This window comes from Micromys minutus (genome assembly GCF_963924665.1).
Source record: "Micromys minutus genome assembly, chromosome: 18".
Lineage (NCBI taxonomy): Eukaryota > Metazoa > Chordata > Mammalia > Rodentia > Muridae > Micromys > Micromys minutus.
In genome coordinates this window covers 18,852,264-18,875,160 of record NC_137953.1, presented here as the reverse complement: position 1 = coordinate 18,875,160, position 22,897 = coordinate 18,852,264, and the positions used below count along the sequence as shown (strand labels likewise).

Here is a 22,897-nt window from a genome sequence, read left to right as displayed (position 1 = left end):
ATCTTACCCAACAGGTCAGTACTGGAGCATGTGGACTCTGAATCTAGAAGAAACCATTAGCGCATTTTCTCTTCCTTCAATCCTTATAATATTCTTCAGTGCTATGAAAACTAACCAGTAGGAAAGAAGCTTTCAGTTGTGTCTTGAAATATCTGTTTTTCATAATCAAGGTGTATATTGTCTTCCACAATAAGATCTAGCCACATCAGCCTGATAACCAAGAGCAAATATCAATAGCTCATATTGCTTTGGAAACCTGTGAGACTTTCTGAACAACAACTCACAGAGTGCTATTTGTGGCTATCAGAGAAGAAACTATTCATGCAGTATACTTCTGGTCATATTATTGTTTTGTGTGATTTTGTTTAGGGTGTGTGTGTCTGTCTGTGTGTGTGTGTTTCTTTGTGTGTGTATGTGTTATTTAGTCTTGTTTTGGTTTTGGTCAGGAACCATTTAGGAAAGGCTAAGCCTGACAGTTCATTTTATTTCATTTTTTTTCTTCGAAGATTCTTCAATGAGTGAGCCCTTGAAGGCAAGAACTAAGGGACAACATCACAGGATTGATTCTTACTATCAATGTCCCTTTCCTGTCATTATTAAATTAATATAGCAATCCTATATAAAAAGCCACCTTATTGGGCAGATTTTCTGTAGAACAATGCAGATATACAGTCTTATAGTGATTCTATATAAACAAATAGATAATTTCTTAATTTCTGATGAGATTATATAAGAATTCCTAAATTTATATCAATAAATATTGGGCCCTTTATAATAAGGCCCTCTGAGATAAGAAAACTGCAATGAGAACTCAGCCCATTCTTACATATCACCAGTTAATTGCTCTGAGATAGAAAAACTGCATTGATATGGATTTACAACTTAGGAATGCATTCCTTTAAGTGCTAAAACCATTCAATAAACATCATAAAAGAAACACTGGGTTTATCAACAAAAGACTTCAATGTTAGCTTAGATATAAGAATTATAGTTTTAGCCTTTCAGTGAATCTCTGAACTTTTTAACAGATGATTAATGTCTCCTTAGATGATTGTTCTTAATGAGAACATCTCTGCTGTAACCTCTTGTAAAATCTATGATTCGAATTTATGTTTAAACTTATGAACTTTTAGAACACCAAGTGATATATTTTCCTGAAAAGGTACAAAAACTAGAAGCAATGACATTAAGTATGCAGAAGGAGAACAGAATAGGAGTATTACAGAGATGAGAAGCTGAACAGATGAGAAGAGATAGAGAAGAAAGCATAGCAAAGAAAGCAGGCCGGCTTCTTACCACAGTACAGATTTTTTTGTTTTTCTTTTTCTTTTTGTTTTGTTTTGTTTTGTTTTTTCCATAACAGCAAGGCAGAATAAGTCTTATTGATAGTTACAAAACTTTTTTATTACACACTCGGGTCTCTTGCATTTATCAGGAGAAAGGTAAAAGCCTTTTCTTTCTCTTTACAATAAAGTTTGGAGCTGATTTTTTTTTTTGGAAGAATGAGTGACTTTGTTCTTTGTTGGCACTTGAGCTTTTTCCCATCATCTATCTATCTATCTATCTATCTATCTATCTATCTATCTATCTATCTATCTATCTACCTATATCTCTATCTGTAGATAGATAGAGAAATAGAGCTCACAAACTTGAGAGAGATCAAGGGGGTCACAGAGGACTGGAGAATGAAATAAGAAAGGAAAATTTATTTTACTATATTTAAATTTCTAAAAAAATTAAAAAATATTTAAAATAAAATTTTAAAACTAAAATTGAAAATGTTTATATGTTGCTGCAATCAAAACATGTTAAATTATTATTTTCTAAGAGACAACAAACTTGACATTATGTAACTGTAGGAAATTATATTAGTGAAACACTGATAAAAGACATTACTGAAGAGGTATTTTTAAAAAATAAATCCTTAAAAATTCTTTTTTAAAAGAATTTTATTGATGTTTATATAGGGTATATATACCTACATACATGAATGTACATATTGGTGATATAAATATACTGTCGTTTAGGCTAATTGATGTGATGCAGTGCAAATAGAAAATGTGTTGATAAAGGAAAACATCTTGATTTAAAAAAATCACTTGTAAATTTAAACCAAAATGTTCTGGCCCTAAATATTTTAAAATCAAATATTTACATTAGAAATACGTATATCTTTTATTTTATTCTTTTCTTTGCTACTTTGTGGGTTTTTCATGGATTCTTCTTCTACCTGTCTCATAACTGTATCTTCTGTGACTCAGCTCAGCTTCTCTTACCTCAACTGTCACCCACTATCTTCTCTTCTCACTCTGATTTCTGATCATACTTTTTTGTACCCTGTATCCTATGCTCCGCTAGCTCTGAATTCTACTCCCAGCTCTCAGACTCTGCTGGACTTTTATATCTTTTGCTGTCCCCCAATTTTCAAAAGAAAACTGACACAGAAGGGCATAGGGTTCCTTAACGACCCAGACACATAATATATTTTATGATACAAATAAACTTGACACTTTTAGAGATAGATTTAAAATAAGGTCAGATAAATGGATAAAACTCTTCCATGTATCTTCTGATAGGCTTTGTCAAGGATTACAAATTTATCTCAAAATGATAAGAAGCTAATGGGAGGTTTGATCTGGGTACATTGTGTATGAGGTTTGATCTGAGCACATCCTGACCTGACTTTCATGGCCTACAGTCCCATGGTGGAGCACTGACAGGGGTCATAGTATAGGCATGTTAAATATAGGTTTTATAGGCTGTTTGGTGACAAAATCAAAAGGTGCTGGTTTAGATTTAAATATCAGCATTGGAAATGATAAGATAAAATAAGTTGCAAATATTGATTCAAACATAAAGGAGTCAGGATTTGTTACATATTGAGAGATCAAACTTTTAAGGTTTTGTTCTAAGAAATGACATACTAGAGATGTTTCAGTTCCTAGCAAAATGTGAACTAGGTAGTTAGAGAGATGATTTGGATTTTAAATAAAATATTTTAAATGCATTGAATTTAAGATTCCTATTAGATTCTGTGTGGAAGGAAGACATATAGGCTTTTGTCAATAGCTCTCCATAGAGAAGTATCAGACTTTAAGTTTGAATATAATTCATGTGAAGTATTGTTACATTTCCCATGAAGACATTAAGAAATGTCTGTCTAGTAGAAGTTTCAATACATGCCATCAAACCTCTAAAAGAATTAAGTACTGACTAAAATATTCATATAGTGCTATGCCAAAATGCCTTTAAAAATCTCTATATGTATCCCTCTTTTGAAAAAAAAAATAAAGTTGTAAGAGAGGAAAAAAAGGCAAAAAAAAAAAAAAAAATGTCTGTCTGCTTCAAGAGACTAAAGAAAGAATTTTATCCAAGTCTGTCTTAGAAAACCAACAAGTTTGTTGAGTGTACTTACATGAATATGAGTTTCAGATTATTTGTGGAAGAATAGAATGGGTGACACAGTAGTTATTGAAAAGCCCCACCCCAAAGTGAGTAACAAAGTCAAAAGCTTCACCACTAAAGATGCTACACTTCTAGTCAATATTCTCCTTCCTATATTCTCTAACACCTCTTAACGATCTTGTGCAGTTTATGAGAAGTATTATTGAATGGAATCTCAGAAGGAGAATTTCGAGATCCATGCACTTCTACTTAGAGAATTAACAGTCCTATTTTCATTGTATGCAAAGGCTTTCTTATCATTGCATAATTTTGACTTCACTGTTGACTTAGTTAGACCCCTGTCACTGTGATGAAATACCATGACTAATACTTTCTACACTGTAGTCCATCACTAAATGAATTTGTAGCTCAAACAAGGCAGCAACTTGGAAGCAAGAGCTGGTGCAAATGCTTATTGGCTTGCTCTCCATGGCTTTCTCTGCCTACCTTCTTCTAGAACTCAAGACCACTGGCCTAGGTATCATCCACAATGGGCTGGGCATTGGGTAATCAGCAACTAACTAAGAAAATGTTGCACAGATTATAGTCCTATCTTATGGAGGATTCTCAATTGAGGTTCTCTGTTTTCTGGTGATTCTGGCTTGTGTCAAGCTGAAATAAACAAGCCAAGACCATTGGCCATTGGTATCATAGCAGTCTACTTTATGCAAGCTGATTATCATCCATGTCTAAAAATAGTTAGGTCTTCATATGTAAATAATATTCTTTTTTTTTGAACAACTTTATTTTAAAAAACAAAGATAAACGTACAAAATTTAAGCATTTTTGCATAAAAGTATACGAATGCTTGGCTTTTTTCCCCAAAGGTTTGATAGTGTGCATTAAGGTCTTATTAGTTACAATGAGCATAAAGTACATGTAAAACAGGTCGTAACCCGGAATTAGTCAAAGTTTTCTTGGTGTGTAAGGATTGAGAATAATGGTTTTTTCTTTTTCTTTTTATTTTCCTGAACTTCACACAGTCTGTGAGTTGTTTCTGGGGTGTTCAGAGCTTTCTGGGGTTAGTATCCTTTTATCAGTGACTACATGTAAATGATATTCAAAGTCTTGCTAAGGTTGCACAGAATAAAAATGTAGACAGAATGTAAGCTTTCTGAAGACTTCAACAAGGACATACCTATGTACACATAATGAGAATAATTTCAACAATGTTATTATGAGTGTCCAGTTATGATAGGGATAGGAAGAATGAAATACAGTATCACTGAATTCAATGGTGATATGTATGCTACCAACACTTTCATCAGCCTAAACTTCTAAAGAAGTTAAGAAAAAATCCAATATTTCATTTAAAATATGAAAAAGTATATTAAATACATGTATAGCAGTATTAATATCATGTAGCTACTGAATAACTCAGCCACTAGAATATGTGTATATTTGTGACTATAATAGGGAATTAATTTTAGAAGTACATGAGAAAGAATTAACATTTCAGCATATTTTGTATACTCTTTATCATCCTTCTTTTTAACGAAGTCTCACAAATCTCCACACAAGATCATCAAGAACAAGGTACTAAAATATAGAATTCTACAGAGTTGTCAGGGAAAATGTTTCTTTTTGTCTTTTTTGGCACCAAATGCATATGACTTCAGTTTCTGAAAGAATGCTGATGTTCTTGTCATTTCTCTTCTTTCCACAGGTGGGGAAGTTCCATACACAACGCTGGCAACCCGGATGATGATGGGGGCTTGGTGGCTATTTGCTCTGATTGTCATCTCATCTTATACAGCAAACCTCGCTGCTTTCCTCACTGTCACCCGCATTGAGAGCTCCATCCAGTAAGTAGGCATAGATTCTAGGTGTCATCACGCATGACCAATGCTGGGCGTGCCACAAAGAGAGCCCTCAGTGCATACATGAGCACTGATAATAAATCGTCACTCTCCTTTTGAGGGAAAGGCTTAATTCTATGACCATTCAGATATCAATCCTAAATAGTTTATTTTATGAAATGTTGATTATAACTTAAATATTGGTTTCTGTCTTTTCCTGGAAATATAATACATCATCAAAAATTTGACATTCACAGAAAAAAGTTATGTCAGGGCAGGAGAAATTTTTCAAAACCATCCTTAACTGAGTTTGAAGAGATCTAATATCCTCTATTGGACTCTAAAATCATTGAATATGCATAGTGTACATGGATACACATGCATAAAATAAAAATAAATAAATCTTTTAAAAGTATACTCTGTTAGAGAAAAATCATAAAAAATTAAAGTGTAAAAATTTTATAAAATAAATATCATTTTTTATGTTTGTGCAATCAGAGTAAATGGTTAAATGGCTAAATTTACTGTGTAAGTGAGAGGGTAAGAAGAGAAGGGCATGCTGAATGACAAGAAGAGAGAGGGCAAGAAAGTATAGCAGGGAACAGACAAAAACTCTGTCCTGGTGACCACATTCTGTTTGTCTGCATTAATACCCATGTGGTCATTATTGCTGCTTTTTTTCCAGCATCAGTAACAATGATGGGAAATGGTTTTTAACCATAACACACTCACTTACAGAAGTCTGTACTTCAGCTCATAGGGCTCTTCCCGTGAGGCCTGTAAACCTGAGGCATTTTTTGCCTTTATGGTTTCACAGTACAGAAGCTGCAGCATCATCATACGGTTTATGCCCCAAATGGGCATAGTGCTTTACACAGTATAATAAGAAACATTCCCCTGAAATTGTCTTATTTAACCAAAACAAAATTATCTTAATTAAAGGTCAACATTCATGGCTCAAAAATGGCTAATTCAAAATGAGAACAACTAGAAATGTAGAAGAATTTTCTAGGGTAAACTTTCCCTTAAAGAAAACTACAAAACTTCTTGCCTGTAAGAAATATGTAAACGAATGCTGTTAGTGACCAGATAGCTATTATATCGGAATGCCAAACCGAGTTAATTATTTATAAAGAAGTACATTGTTTTTCTTCAATCTTCAGTCTGAAATTGAAGCCTTTAAAAATCAACTAGCAATACACACAGGCATTCAATTCCTTTATTCGTTTATGAAAATTTCTAATTTCTCTCATCAAACCATGCTATTCGAATTGTTTTATAATTGTTCCTTTTGCACAGAGTCTTCATACTCTCCAAATTTATACCGGTTATAGCCAGTTCTATGAGCAATACACATCATAAATGATGCTGAGTAAAATGTGGGAGGTTGAATAATAATGAAAACTATTGTAATAGCCTGGGAAGAAAATTGATGAAATTAGTAACATCATAAAAATAATAACCATCATTTAATGATTAGTTACCAGATCCCAGGGTTTGTGCGATTCCATGCACATTGGGTCATTTAATACTCATCACCGTCTTCTAAAATCTGTGCTCTCCATGATGCATTTCACAAATGAAAGAAAAAAAAAAACCAAGGATGAGAAGCTAAGGAAGTTTTGCCCTCACAAAGTGAGTGTCAGGGTAAAGAGCAGACCTTCTTGGTGCCCAGTCCCTGAGCCTCTCTCCCATTTCTTTAAAAAGAAATGCCAGCATTAAGGATAAAGACATTTCATTCACTAAGAATTTAGGGCAAATGATTTACTACATAAAAGGTTAGTCTGAAGCAGTAGCAGTACCTTTTGTGTTTTAGCCAGGTTTATTAGCATACACATCAACCTGAGTTAATTCTATCTCTGATTGTTCTGTGCCACTCCAAGCAAGACATTTTTGCATATTGGATCTCAGAAAAAAATGAACATGTTAAAATGCAAATTGTGACAGCCATGACAGCATATACCATGTATTAATTCCTATAATTAGATTAGTGAACACATCTACTACTGCCCATAATGTTTATTAAATATCCCCAAATGGTACATTTTGAAAGCCACTTTGTGCCTTTGGACAAGCATCTCCTTCCTTCCACCATTTCACAGACCTTTCACCACTGACCCCGTCTTTGATTCCATAGATTTGACTTTGGACCACGGTAATTATGTTTCTGTGTTTGGCTCATTTCACTTAGCCAAGTGATGTCAATGTGATAGCAAATAGGAAGTGAAATAATTAACACTTTTCAGAACAAATTAGAGTCTTAACCTCATTTAAACACTTGTTGGCATCATTTCTCCCTTTCCTTCTTTCCTCTTAACTCTCTCCTATACTCCCTTTCTTGTGTGTGTGTGTGTGTGTGTGTGTGTGTGCATGTGTGAATGTTCATAAGTATGTTAACATAACCCACTCAGTCTGTATAATGTTACTTGTGTGTATGGTTTGGGGGAGTAACCGTTTGGTATTGAATAACCAACTGGTGTGCTCATTCCTAGGGAAGACTTTTCCTTCAGGCCTCCATCCACTTTGTCCATGATTACATGTCTATTGCTATTGTCCTGTTAGGTAGCCATCTTGGTATTCTTTTATGAATATACACTTCCAGAAATACACTACCTTTAAAAACATGCTACTGAACTTGTACATTTAGATATACTTAAGCTTTTGCATATATTTAGTCTTTACATATTTTAAATAAATGACCATATATGAATGGTCCTATACTACATACAATAATAATTACAGTAGTGAAATGATTATGTCTGACACTTACTGAGGACTTGCTATGATCCAGTTATTAAGTAGTTTACAGTTCATATCTCAGTTAGTCTTCAAAATACCCATTACAAGGCATTACCACTATCTCCATTTTGTAGATGAAGAAACTGAACTTTAGAAGATAAATGCTCAGGACGACCCAGATAGCACTGCAGTTGGTTGTCTAACCTTTGTCAACCGATCACCAATCCACAGTCTTGGCACTGTAGTTAGTTCCTGAGCTAGTGCTGGTTCCTCGGTTTGCCTGACCCACTGTTTTGCTGAGGATGCTAGGGTCATTGTGCATGTATGCATCTCTGTGTTTAGTTGTTATGAAATTTATGACACCAGTTTCTCTTTAGACCACTGTAATGTTGGAGGTAGACAAGGCTTCCAAATCTGTATTCCCCGAAGTTTCCTTCAGAAGTAAAATTTAGTAGAAGAAAATGTAATTTTGCATGATGTTTCCCTCAAGCACAGTACTACACTCCAAAGTAACTGAGCATTCATTTCCTTTAAATTATTCCTTTCTACTGCCAACAGCCATTATGAAAACTCTTCAGTGGGTGTAATACATTTCCACTTCTTCCTAATGCTATCACCAGAGTAATTTGGGAAAGAATCAAAATCAAATAAGTTAGTCTGAGTCCCTCCCCAAAGTTACAGAGAACTTCAGACTTCATGTCTTACCTTTGTTGGTAATCACGGATGTTTAGGACACCACTTCAGTACAAAGTTCCATCTGTGAGTAATCACTTTCCGGAGAAGTTCCCACTTTCCCTTTCTCCTGGAAAATTTCCACAGCCTCACACGGTGCCATCTTAAGCCCTGGTATTCATAAAATTAGCTTCTCACTGAATTAAACAGTGAATGTTAACACTTCTCATTCAGCCCAAATTTGCTATACCATTGGGCAACAGAGACTATGTATATATTCATTCTCTTAAATCAGAGGCTCTTCTCCAGACAGAAATGGAAAGAGAAAAATAGAGTGGTGACACTCAGAGAAGAAAATACAGGTCCTTTTGAACAGATATTAGCAACAGTCTGAAATGTGAGAAATGGCTTTATCTTGTAATGGTTAACCCATAGCTTTAGCTGTCCTGTCCCTTCAATGACAGGACATGACAGATTGATGGATGAGAGGACTAGCTCAGGTTCCAAGGGAGAAAATATTAATGACCTTCTCCTTTTTAATTGTAGTTGTCGTTTGTTGATTTACTTAAAATATGCAAGAATGAGTTGAAGCTGTGGATGGCTTAGTGGTTAAGAGTACTTGTTGCTCTTGTAGAGGAACTAGGTTCAATTCCCAGCACCATAGGCTGATTCACAACCATCCAGAGCTCCAGTTCCAGGGGTGTGTGAGACACTTTTCTGTATCCATGGCTATAAGACACACATATGCTACACACGTATACAAAGATAAATAATTCACATGCATAAAAATGTTGAGAGTAGATGCTTGGTTTTTCTATTGGTAGCCCGGAGAAAATGGCAATGAAAGAAGTAAGGACTGAGACTGTAGTTCAGTAGATCACTTGGCTAATGTGACCCAGGTCTAAGGTTCAGTCCCCAGTAACACGTACAGAGACACACTCGACTAGGTTATACCACCATTATGTTTGCCTTTACTTTATTTCACTTTTCTAAAAGCTGTTTATCGTTTAACATCAAAATAAGCAGTTACAGGGAGTCATAATTGTTTGGCTCTACTCTCTCATAACTGCACAGCATGACTAATCTTTGTGACCACACTTGATTAATTTTATTCTGTAGAACTATAGGTAATCTTGGTCTCTACTCAAAGACATCTTATAATTTCACATTTAGTGCATTGACTTTCACAATTCTTCATGTTTAACCAAATTAATTTGAGATAATAGTTCTTTCCAGGACATATAAAAACAACCTATATTATAAGAAGAAATTTGATTATGTCAATGATAAAAACTTTATTAGTCTAAATGTATAAAGGGAAAACTACTTTGTAATGGTCTACAAGCCACATATCACATGTGTAGAATTGTCCAGCTACCACTACAATCAAAATGCACAATGACTCCATCCACACAAAGGTTTTCCTTTTCCTTTATTTGCCCAGTCACATCCTTCTTCCTCCTGTCCACATTCAAGGAAATCGGAGATGTATTTGCTGGCATGTATTGTTTCTGCCACAAGTGCCACTGCCAATCCTGTGGCCCACTTTTCAAGGTAATGTCACTGGGCCTTGCCACTTGATCCTCTAATGCCCTCTAAAAGTCAAAAGATCTGTGTTGGAGGATGCCATTTCAGCCAAGCATCACTGAAATTTAAGCATAAATATAAATTAAAGGAATTATTCACTTAATGGTTTCTCTTCACTGCTTAACTAACCAGCATCAAATAAAGCTGCTGGCAGTGACTGCCAATAACCCTGAGTCAGCTTGTTAGATAAGTATTTTCTTATAACTCATCTTTATTTTCTCTTGTCATAATCAATATCTCAGAGAACACTTAGTCTATGTAGATTCTCTCATATCCACAAATAGATTTTACTGTCTTTCTGTTTTAAACCATTTATACCCGTCTACCACTATTACACTATGAACTCTTTCTGGCCCTGTATTGGCATGTTGCTCTATTGTTTTATCTTTTTAATTAAAATGCATTTCCTTAAGGGCTGCTTTTAATCACTGTTGTATCAACCTGGGAAGGACCTTATGTAGTACCTCATTAAATACTGAGTGCATAGTAGTTACAAATAATATTCAGTCGATAAATAACCAAGAAAGGATTTCTTAAATTTAGCTTGAGACCGTGGAAGTCTACAATGTGCATGTCAACCACATAAAACACAAAAGAAACATTAGAGTCATCCCTTCACGCTGTTATTTCACATAAGAGCAAAACCCTCAAATGATACACTCACTTGCTTTACACAGTTTCTCACGTACTCTCTCTTCAATTGCTCTGTAGAAGCTCTCAGTAGGGAATTGCACACTTTATTAGGAACAGCCACTGTCAGGATGGTTGAAGAAAGCTGGGCTTGATTCATTGTGCTTCTGTGTTTCATTGCAGTGCAGAATTGTGGAGGCTTAGCTCCAGAACTCATAGGCATTGCAGACACAGGAAGACATTCATCTCCCAACTCTGCATTGTTCAGAGTTGAGATGGCTTAGTTATCTTGGCATGTAAGCACTAGAGTGATGGATGTTTTATGAGCATGGAGCTATCTAGATGCCATAGACAGAATTTTATCTTCTAAAAAGGGAAGCAAAACCGGAGGACGTATGTGTTGGTCTCTCCAATGCATACTTCACTAGGTACTTAATTAAACCCTGTCTTCCACTTTATTTGTCACTCCCAGGAGACCCAACAAGCCCTTGTACTTTCTAATATGATAAATCAATCAACTCTCTCTCTCCCCCCCCCTCTCACTTACTTATTCTTCTCCCTCTCTATGTTCTGCTCCTTCTTCTAGCTTTGTCTCTCCCCACTAGAAAACTACTAGATATTCAAGATAATAATTTCTATCTTTTCCAATTTTCTTGCTAATTTTCTTTCTTACATGAAGTCTGTTGAAATATCTTTCTCCTGCAAGTTTACACACATTCAAAACCCTGTTCTTGGAAGTTTACCAGAGCAACAGTCTATAAATAGATGGCATTAGAGTACCAGTCATACTTTTGGGGAAAATAATATGGGAAGATCAATGAGGGAAATCATCAAGGTTAGTTCAAATGCAACTTGGTGGTCGCGCACTGGCCTAGCATACAGTGGGTACTAGACCAAGTCATGGGTTAAATAAGTCAAAGAAAAATGTCAGAACCGAGATTAGCTTACAGAAAACCATACACTGAGACATGATATTGTGAAAATCAAGTCTGAACCACTAGAGTGAGCCATATTGAGAAAGGATCTGTACCTGTTCCCCTGCTGGGGAGAACAACAGCCTCTACTCTCCTGTACAAGTTTCTTTGCTTTGATGCTTCCTGTACATACTATCAAATTTCAGTTTCGAGAATCAGTTTGGTCTATTCTCTTCCTATTTTTGTTTGTGTGTTTTTGGTTTTGGTTTTGGTTTTGCCAAAGAAAACAAGTTGATTTAAAGTTGTGGCTCTTTCTACCTCAGCCACAAGTTGTGGAATTTCTTTGAAGATATTAGTCTAATTTGTTTTTCTTCCTCTTTGTAACTACAATAACTTGATTGAGTCCACATCTCTTTATTGTTTTCCCAGACTAATTACTTTCTTTCTTCTAATGTTTACTGTTTCTTTAAAACTAATCACTAGATTATTTCTACTTATTTATTATCTACTCCTACATTCACTACATAGTATCTTAGCATACATCATACTATGTATGCTCCTTTACTTCTGAAAATTATTAAAGTAGAAAAAATATATTTAAAAATTGACTATGAAATGTATCTTCAGAGTAGCCACATCAGCATATTATGGTTGATTCTGCCCTTAATGTTCTATTTTCATAATAGAGTTGGAAGAAAAGCATGACTCACTAGAAACATGGTCTGATGGTTCATTTACTAACTTACATGACTAAGGAAACAGTAGAGGACATACCTTGATCCCATATCCCAATTCTCTTTTCTACTAAAATAAAACAAGTGTTTTTCAGTTTTTTAAATTTCAAACACTTTTTCATAGATATATAAGTACCAATGTAGAAACACAAGAAACATAAAATAACAGGCAGTATAATTTCTGCAAGAATCACTACTTCTACTTTTATGAAAGTCACCAAGGATTAGTCATATGAAATCCCAAAGAAATAAGCAAATGATCAGAAGAATGTTCAACAAACTTAATGAACACATGAATAAATCTAGAATGCATTCAATTAAACAGTAATAGCTGAAGTATATAAGGAAGTCAAAATAGGCTATGAAATAAGAAATTAGTAAAAGATGTAAATGCTGACAACTTCAAATTGAAATCTTGGAAATGATGTCTCAATACATCTGCAAAAGTCTCTATGGAAAGCCTCACCAGTTGACTAGGTCAAGTGAAAAATAGAATATGAGGGACTGAGGACAAGGTAGATTATTAAACATTCCAAAAATGTCAAAGATGAAACAATGAACTCTGAAGGAAATATACAGGATCAATAGAACAGCATTAGATGACCAAATCTACCAATAATGAGCATTAACGAATGAAAAGAATGCCAAGCTAAAGGTACAGAAAATATACTTAATTAAATCTTAGAGTAAATTTAAATAAGTCTAAGGAAAGAAACAGTCATCCAGAAATCTGGGATACTAGGATCAGTAAATGAATAAGACCAGAAAATAACCTCTCAAAGAAAGAACAGTGAAACCTCTAAGAGAAAGACACCAAACCAACAAAGATAAATCATCAGAAAACAACTCCTAAAGGACAATGACTGCCATGTGTCATAATTAAAGCAGAAAGAAAATCTTCTGTAATAAACAAAAGCTGAAGTCTTTGATCTTATGCCAGTTCTATAGAATACATATGATATTGTTAAATATACTCTATATGTACAAATTCAAGTAGGAAAAAAATCAAATACTTATTTGTGTGTGATTTAATATTATACAAAGGCACCTTAAAGACTACAAGAAAACTATTGAAACTATACACACATTGAACAGTAACAACATACAAAATCAGTAGCTTTACTAGACTAAAAATAAAAAGAAACAATGATAAAAAATCATAATACCTATAACAAACATCAAGAGCACTTAGAAATACAAATAGAGGAACAGGGAATTTGAGAAAGAAAATTATTCAGAGACTGTCTCACCTGGTGATCCACCCAATATGTAGCCACTAAACCCAAGCACTATTGCTGATGCCAAGTAGTTCTTACTGGCAGTAATCTGATATGGATACCCCCTCAGAGGCTCTGCCAGAGCCATACTGATAGAGATGAGGATGCTTGCAGCTAACCATCAAACTGATCATGAGGACCCAAATGAAGGAGCTAGAGAAAGGACTGAAGGAGCTGAAAGGGTCTGCAACTCCATGGAAAGAAAAAAATGATCAACTAACCAAACCCTCCACAGCTATCAGGGACTAACACACCAACCAATGAGTTTGAATGGAGAGACCCATGGCTCCAGGTGCATATGCATTAGAGGATATTATTCTCTGGCATCAATGGGAGGAGAGGCCTTTGGTTCAGTGAAGGTTTCTTTTCTGAGTGTAGGGGAATGCCAAGGTGCTGAGGTGAGAGAGGGTGGTTGGAAGAGAGAGCACCTTCATGGAGGCAATGGGAGGGGGAGGGATTGAGAGAAGAGGATAACATCTGAAATGTAAATGCAGAGAATATCCAATAAGAAAAAAGAAAAGTAACTCTAACTAAGTTTGTGAGAGACCTATACAATAAGATTTATAGAACACAGAAAAATGATATTTAAAATACAGAAGATTGGAAGATATTCCATGATAATGGGTCTATAGGACTGGAAACTTAAACATGGGTATAATGCTTAATGTGTTATCCCAATAAAATTACCAAGGGTATTCATTACAGAAACAGGTAAAACAAACTAGTCTACAATTCATATAAAAGAACAAATAATCCAAATAGCCAATGCAACTATAAAAAAAATGCTGAAAATGTTACAATAAAGCACAATTTCCAACTTCAACTTACAGTATGTCACTATAGTAACAAAAACCACAAGAAACTGACACAAAACAAACATTTAAGTCAATAAAGTAGAGAATAAGATAACTCAGGATTAAATATATATAACTATGTCCATGTGGCTTTTTTTAACAGCATTTTTTGAGGAAACATAACCTATTCAGGTAATAGTAATAAAAGGGTCAGGTATCCCCACTTAGACTGAACAATGTAGTGTTTACCCTTGCTAAACTAAGTTCAGAATATATCAATACTTTATTATAAGTTAAATTCTGATACAATTAGAAGAAACACTTCAGTATATGTTTATAAGCAAGGTCTTTCTTGAAAAGATTCCAGGAACTCAGGAAATAATCCTAAGACTTAACAAAGCCTTTATATAGGATTGTATAAAATTTAAACTTTCTGCATGGCAAGAGAACTTTAGTTAAATGAAGAGACAGACTAACAAATGGGAAACTATCTTTGTTATTGGGATACCCGATAGAGCACCAACACCTGAGAAATCATAAAACCTAGTACCCAAACTCAACAATTTAATCAATGAACAAGTTAATGAAATGAATACACACTTTTCATAAGAAATGGAAATGACCAATAAACATGATAAAATAAAAATATTCTTAGAGTTTAGGAAAATGAAAATTAAAATTACTTTGAGATTCTATCTCACCATTCAAAGGTCTGTCTCAAACAAAAATGAGAAACAGCAAATTTTGCTGAGGTAATGGCCTTGTTGCTTTTGTGGATGAAAAGTCGTCTTTATATCAACTATGCACAGCACTATGGAAATCCCTCAAAAAACTAAAAACACACTGTGCCATTGTAGTGGTGCACACCTTTAATCCCAGCACATGGGAGTCAGAGAAGAGGAACTTTGTGAGTTTGATGCCAGCCTGCTGGAGAGAGCAAATTTCAGAAGAGCCAAACAGAGAAACACTGTCTCAAGAAAAGAAAAAGAAAGAAGAAAGAAAAGAAAAACTAAACCAAAAAGAGAAAAAGAGAAAAGTCACCAAAAATAAAAGTACCACGCTATAGCCACAACAAAAGGATTCTATGAGAACATATCACGCAGGTCTTTCAATATCCATATTTTGCAATTCAATTCACAATAGACAATTTATGGAATCAGCCAAATCGCCATCAGTTGTACTGTGGGTAGAGGTGGTCAAAGTACATGATGCCTGAAACATAGCACTATGTACAGCGAATCTATGGCAAGGCAAACAATAAAAGGGGCAAAGGGGAAAGAAAAGGAAATGTGGAAGAATTCTATCAGTCACACTTCTGTCTTCCTTTTCTGCTTCTGTGTTTTTAACTCCCACTTTCTCTCCTGACTCCTCTACTTGGCTAGCAACCTTGGTGTGTTTGCCTCCTTCCTACACTACAGAGCTATTAGACTCCATTAGCTTAGATGTTTTTTTAGTTTCTCCTTGTCTTGACATTTAAGCATACTCAGTTCATTTTGATGGCTTTATTCTCCTCTCCTACGCACATGCACTCCTAGTAGACTCCTCATTGTCAAGAACTGATGCTAAGAATGAGGTTGGAGAAGAGCCAGATGTGTGAGAAAAAGGAACAGAGAAAACAGAGGAGCAGGGTCAGCAGTAGCTGATTTAGGATGTTTTCCAAGATGTTTGAGGTTTCCATCAGAAAATGCGGCCAGTACTTTAGATTTCCTGTTGAATTTAGTTTGGAGGAATATTTGCAGTTTGGGTATCTGAACCTTGTGCTTCCAGTATAGCTTCTCAGTAGCCAGATGCTATACTAACATTAGTTGAAGTTGATTGAAAACAAAGTATCACTTAGATGGAATACAATTCCACTGAATCATACAGAAAATACATAATTGTTTTGGAAAAGTCCCCAGACTCACTGCATTGAGAAGGACTACATCTTTTGGCAGTAGTGAATTTTAAACTATCAGTAGAGCCTTAGTCTCCAGTTCTGTTGTAGAAAGGCACAATCTCTGCTTTTGCAAAGATTCACAAACAGCCCAACTTGTCATAATACTGTGAGAAATAGTTTCATTTGATCTTTTTGCTGGCTACTAATATAGTTTAGAGTTATTTAACTTCTTTCTCTTCAATCTCCACTGACACCCTGACTTATAAAGCTTCTGATGATATAATTAATATTTTCCATGCCTTACAGAGATCTACAAAAATTTACAGATTGCCATTGATTGTTCATTTGAATTCATACTGTATTTTATTGGGACCATTGTTTTATGGAGAATTAGTATGTATTATTGTACCATAGCTTGTTAATAGGCCAGGTGCAAGGTGATGATCAATGCTTCAATGTCAGCCTTGAAGGGTATATTGAATAAAGTAGTTTTTCACAAGTCAGCATTGGTCTGGATACTAATTAACATTTCAGTGTTGATTTGAAATATGGAATAGGGAGTGAGCTTATTAAATATGCAGATTACTCTTCATTGAGTAGAGGTGATTATTGACTAGAACCACACGTTAAGAATTTATGAGGACCTTGACAAATTAAGCAAGGTGATTATAAGTAAGATGAAGTTTAATGAGGACAAATAAGTGATAATTTACTTTGTGTGTGTGTGTGTGTGTGTGTGTGTGTGTCTATGTGTGTGTGTATAATAAATCATATTTAGGAAATACAAATAGTTTCAGAATAAACCATCTGATAATTCCAAATTTTAAATATGGTATTGGTGTTCTTCAAGAAAATGAGAAGTTACCTGTAGCATAAAATTTTCCAACTCCTTTAAAGATCACAGTGGCCTCTTTAGTATTTGAGAAAACAATGGGTAGATAATAGTTCCAAAAAGTGATCAATAGATTCTAGGGATAAGAACTAAAGGAAGATATTATTTAACTCAACAAGGGAAGGGCTTAAAGGATAAAAAAGGAACAAAGTATGCATTATCTAAAGAAATAACATTGTATGGGTAAGTGGCTAAGAGCAGACTTACAGGTTTCTCTGAAACAGTTTTGAGATTATCCTTGAGCCAGAATTTCCTGGTGTTCTGTTTCATAAATAAAGTAAGTTTCTCTGGCAGGTATATGTACCATAAGGCACCGATAATACGGTCACTCAGTGGCAGTCATAGCTCCTCGTTGAGTTCTGATGTTACTCTTCAGAATTCTTTCTTAACCCAGGTTAAAAATAAAAAAAAAAAAAAAAAAGAAAGAAAAGAAAAGAAAAAAAAAACATTATGTTTGCTCCTTACACACCAAGAAAACCTTGACTAATTCCAGGTTACATTCTGTTTTGCATGTACTTTATGCTCATTGTAACTAGTAAGATCTTAATGCACACTGTCAAACATTGTTTAAAAAAAAGAAAAAGAAAAGCCAAGCAATGACAAAAAATGTATTCGTATTCTTTTATGCAAAAATGCTTAAAATTTGTACATTTATCTTTGTCTTTTTTAAATAAAGTTTTTCAATTAAAATAAGCAGTAGCAAAAACGAAAAGAAAGAAAGAAAGAAAGAAAATAATCCTCTTCTGGAAATACATACGAATTAATGTAGTACTGTATATATATTTAAGAACATAGAAATTTAAAACTCCATTATACTGTTTTTGAAATCTAAAAAGTTATGTGAAGATTTTTTTTTTTTTTTTAGTTTAAAGATGACAATCAGCTAGTTGTCAATGGTGACATTAATGGAAAGCTAACCATACAAATTTAGAGAAAAATTTATGTTCATTCTTTCTTCTTATTGACTTATTTTATTTATTTACATTCCAAAATTTGGCCCCTTCTTATCCCCTCTCCTGATTTATTCACCCCCTCCTCCTACCTCTGAGAGGGTGAGCTCCACTCACCCACCCCTTCCTCACCCCCACCAGCATCCTTCCTTCCTGGGGCATCAAGCTTCCACAAGATTCAGCACATCGACTCCCACTTAGGCCGAATAAGGCAGTCCTCCATTACACATATACCTGGGGCCACAGAAGAGCTAATGTATGCTCCTCTGTTTTCCCCTGGTCTCTGGGAGCTTTGAGGGATCCAGGTCAGTTGACACTGTTGTTCTTACTATATGGTTACAATCCCTCTCTGTTCCTTTAGTCTTCCCTTCAACTCCTCCATATGGGTCCCCAACCTCAAGCCAATGGTTGGCTGTAAGTATCTGCATTTGCTTTAGTCAACTGCTGTTTCAGTCACTGTCATCCACATTGAGTCCTGGTAGCTTCTCACATCCCAGGTCTCTGAAACCTTCTAGTGTCCCCGCCCTGCCCTCAATCCTAACTACTGCATATTTTGATTCATTCTCCTGGTCCTCTGGGCTTCTTCTGTCTCCAACCACCACCTGATCCTGCTTTTTCCTTTCCCCTTTCCTCCTCCCCTCTTCAACCCAGGTTTCTGCCTCTGTCTGCCTCCCATGATCATCTTGTTCCCCCTTCTAAGTGAGCCTGTTGAATCCACACTTGGCCTGTCCTTGTTCTTAAGCTTCCTATGGTCTGTGATTTGTTTCACCAGTGTTCTGAACTTTTTGGCTAATATCCACTTCTCAGTGAGTACATAACATGCATGTTCTTTTGGGTCTAGGTCACCTTGCTTAGGATATTTTTCTAGTTCTATCCATTTGCCTGAAAAATTTATGATGTCCTTGTTTTTAATAGATGAACAGTACTTTATTGTATAAGTGAACCACAATTTCTATATCTATCCTTTGGTTGAAGGACATCTGGATTTTTTCCAGCTTCTGAATATTACACATAAGTCTGCTATGAACATAGTGGAGCATGTGTCCTTGTGGTATGGTGGAGCATCTTTTGGGTATATTCTCAGGAGTGGTGTAGCTGGGTTTTTAGGTAGAACTACTCTGAGAAACCATCAGGTTAATTTCCAGAGTAGTTATACAAGTTTTCGATCCCACCAGCAATGGAAGAATGTTTCTCTTTGTCCACATCCTTGAAGGCATGTACTGTCCTTGAGTGTTTGATCTTAGCCGTTCTGATTGGTATAAGGTAGAATTTTATGGTCATTCATTTTGACTTGCATTTCCCTGATAACTAAGGATGTTGAACATTTCTTTAGGGGATTCTCAGCCATTTGAGATTTTTCTGTTTAGCTCAATAACATTCTGTAATTGGGTATTTTTTTTTTTTTTTGGAGTCTGACTTCTTGAGTTCTTTGTATATTTTGTATATTAGCCCTATATTAGATATAAGATAATATAAATTGTAAAGGAAGAAGTCAAAGTATTATTATTTGTGGATGATAGGATAATATACATAAGCAACCACAAAAATTCCACAAGAGAACTTTTATAGCTTGTAAACAACTGAAGCAAAGTGGCTAGATATAAAATTAAATAAAAACAAACAAACATAACCACAGTAGACTTTTTTTATACAAATGATAAACAGGTTGAGAAAGAAAATAGGAAAAAAGAACTCTTCACAATAGTTACAAATATAAAATATTTTTGTAGAACTCTAATCAAACAAGTAAAATATCTGTATGACTACTTCAACTCTCTGAAGAAATTGAAAAAGACCTTAGAAGATGGAAATATGTCCTATGTTCAGGAATTGGTAGGATTAACATAATAAAATAAACAGGCATCCTACCAAAAGCAAGCTACAGATTTAATGAAATCCCCATCAAAATTCCAGCACAATTCTTCACAAATATTGAAAGAGCAATTCTCAACTTCATAAAGAAAAAGTTAAAACCCGGGATAGCAAAAACAATTCTTAACAATAAAAAAATTTCTGGGGGAAATCACCATTCCTGGCATCAAGCTGTACAGTGATAAAAACTGCATAGTATTTGTACTGAAACAGACAAGTCGATCAATGGAATAGAATCAGTGATGCAGAAATAAATCCACACACAAATGGACACTTGATCTTTGACAAAACCAAACAGTGGGGAAAAATAGCATCTTCAACAAATGATATTAATCTAACTGGTGGTATGCTTATAGAAGAATGCAAATTGATCTATTCTTATCTTCCTATACAAAACTCAAGTCCAATTGGATCAAGGACCTCCACATAAAATGAGACATATTGATTCTAATAGAAGAAAAAGTGGGAAAGAGTCTCAAACTCATTGTCATAGAAATTTTTCCTGAACGGAACACCAATAGCTCAGGCTTTAAGATCAACAATTGACAAATGGAAACTGAACAGCTTCTGCAAGTCAATGAACACTGTAAATAGGATCAAAGATCTTTATGCCCATTTTTAATGAGCTAAGACATATTAATAGAAAATGGGAGAACAAACTATGATTAACTTGACAGCATCCCAGGCCCCATCTCAAGGAAGTTTACTTCCTTCTGACTAGTCTAGAATTCACTGTGTAGGCTGGGCTGCCCTCGTACTCATGAAAATACCCCTGCCTCTGCTTTCCACGAGTATTAAGATTGATGGCGTGCATCATAACACCAAGTCCATTTTACTGTTTTCTGTTTTATTTTGCTTTTGATTTTAAACAGGTTCTTTCTTTTAAGATCAGGCTGGCTCACAGTCAAGGATACTCAGCTTCCTAAACGTTTAGGTTTCAGATGAGTACCAAATACATGGCATCAAATATTTTTTGTGATGTATCTTTTAGGAAATACTGAACATTCCTGATATCCCCTGTCTTATCAACACCACCTATGTTATCCACACACGTGATTCAGTCTTTCCTTTTAGAAGGGAAATGTAGATCTTCCCATGGGCAGTTGTATCTTCTACTAAGTTGTCTAAGCCATCCATCTTTCTCACATCTGTTTCTCACAAACTTCCAAACTACCTGTGACCACTACAGCTAAACCATTTAAAGGAAACGGTTACTCCTAACACATTTGCTGAAAAGAATGTCTTGAGACCCATAAATATTTTAGGAAAAGCTCCAGTGGCATTTATTGAGTAACTATTTCCTGAGGACATAGTCCCCCCCCCCAAACAAAAGGCATTCTAGAAAGAAGAAATGTATTTGTGCATGTCACTGTATGCTTTTTCTAAACAAAGGACATTTGGAACTCTGACTTGTATTGAGCAGTTCTAAAAAATAAATATCAGAAGTATCAAGAGCTATATATACTTGGGCAGTATATATAATAAAATTGGATCAACCAGGAAAACATTAGCATGGCTCCTGAGCAAGGATGGCATGCACATTTGTGAAGCATTCCATGTTTTAAGCCTGTTATTTTCTAATGAGAGACAGAAAGGGAACTGATCTAGAGGGGAGGAGATGATGAGAATGAATGGGGAGGGACAAAACGAGCCAAAACATATAATCAGGATATGTTGAATGAGAAAAGCTGTTTTAAAGAAACCAAAACTATAAGCAATAAGTAAGTAAATAAACATCCAGTTGTTAGTGGCAGCAAATTCTGTAATTCAAAGATATGGAGGCAGGAGGAAGATTAGTAGGATTAGGAGGTTAATATCAGCCTCTACTACATGAAAGATTGAACACATCTAGAAGAGTCCAGAGCTCATGAAATAGAGGATACTTTTGCCTAGTGTCCTCTGTAGTAACACAGAAGGGAATCTGGGGGAAGTTGAGGGTTTCAGGACACAGGTAGAGAGAAATCTGAAACAAAGACAGTGACGGAAACACTGAAAGGTATTACCTCATAGACTTAAAACCCCTTTCTGCCTTCTCATTGGTTAACAAGTGTGTTTTTCATTACAGTACCATGCTGCTTTTACTACTATAGCTCTGTGGTAGAATTTGAAGTTAGAGATGCTGATAACTCCAGTAGTTATTTTATAATTCAGGATTATTGGTGGATTAGTCCCTGGGAGCTCTGGAAGTTATGGTTGGTTGATATTCTTGTTCTTCCTATGAAATTGCAAACCCCTTTAGCTCCTTCAGTCCTTTCTCTAACTTCTTTACTGGGGTCCCCATGCTCAGTCCAGTGGTTGCCCTTGAGCATCCACATCTGTAATGGTCAAGCTCTGGCACAGCCTCTCACATAAAAACTATATCAGGCTCCTGTCAGCACCTTCTCTTGGCATAAGCAATAATGTCTGGATTTGGTTGTCTGCAGATGGGATGGATCCCTAGTGGTGCACTCTCTGAAGGGCCTTTCCTTCAGTTTCTGCTCCAACCTTTTCCTAATCTCTAGGTTGCCATTTTTTCCTGACAACAGTGTCATTTGCCATACAGAAGCTTTTCAATTTTATGAAATTCCATTTGTCTATAGTTGATCTTAGAGCCTGGGCCATTGGTGTTCTGTTCAGAAAATTTTCCCCTGTGCCGATCTGTTCGAGGTTCTTTCCTATGTCTTTTGCTTGCTGGATTAGCTACCTAAGGTAATATTTTGTGGCTATTGTAACTGGTT

General features: G+C 35.4%; 1 protein-coding gene across 3 annotated transcripts in view; it reads left to right on the top strand.

The window, feature by feature from the left end:
- GRID2 (glutamate ionotropic receptor delta type subunit 2) overlaps window positions 1-22,897 on the top strand; it is a gene marked incomplete at both ends in the record, with an annotated part of 1,350,985 nt that overhangs the window by 1,076,006 nt on the left and 252,082 nt on the right. For all 3 annotated transcript variants that reach the window (XM_080932483.1, XM_080932484.1, XM_080932482.1), the window contains one exon: window positions 5,111-5,249. In XM_080932483.1, coding sequence (XP_080788609.1) covers window positions 5,111-5,249 — 139 coding nt within the window. The remainder of the gene's footprint in view (window positions 1-5,110; window positions 5,250-22,897) is intronic.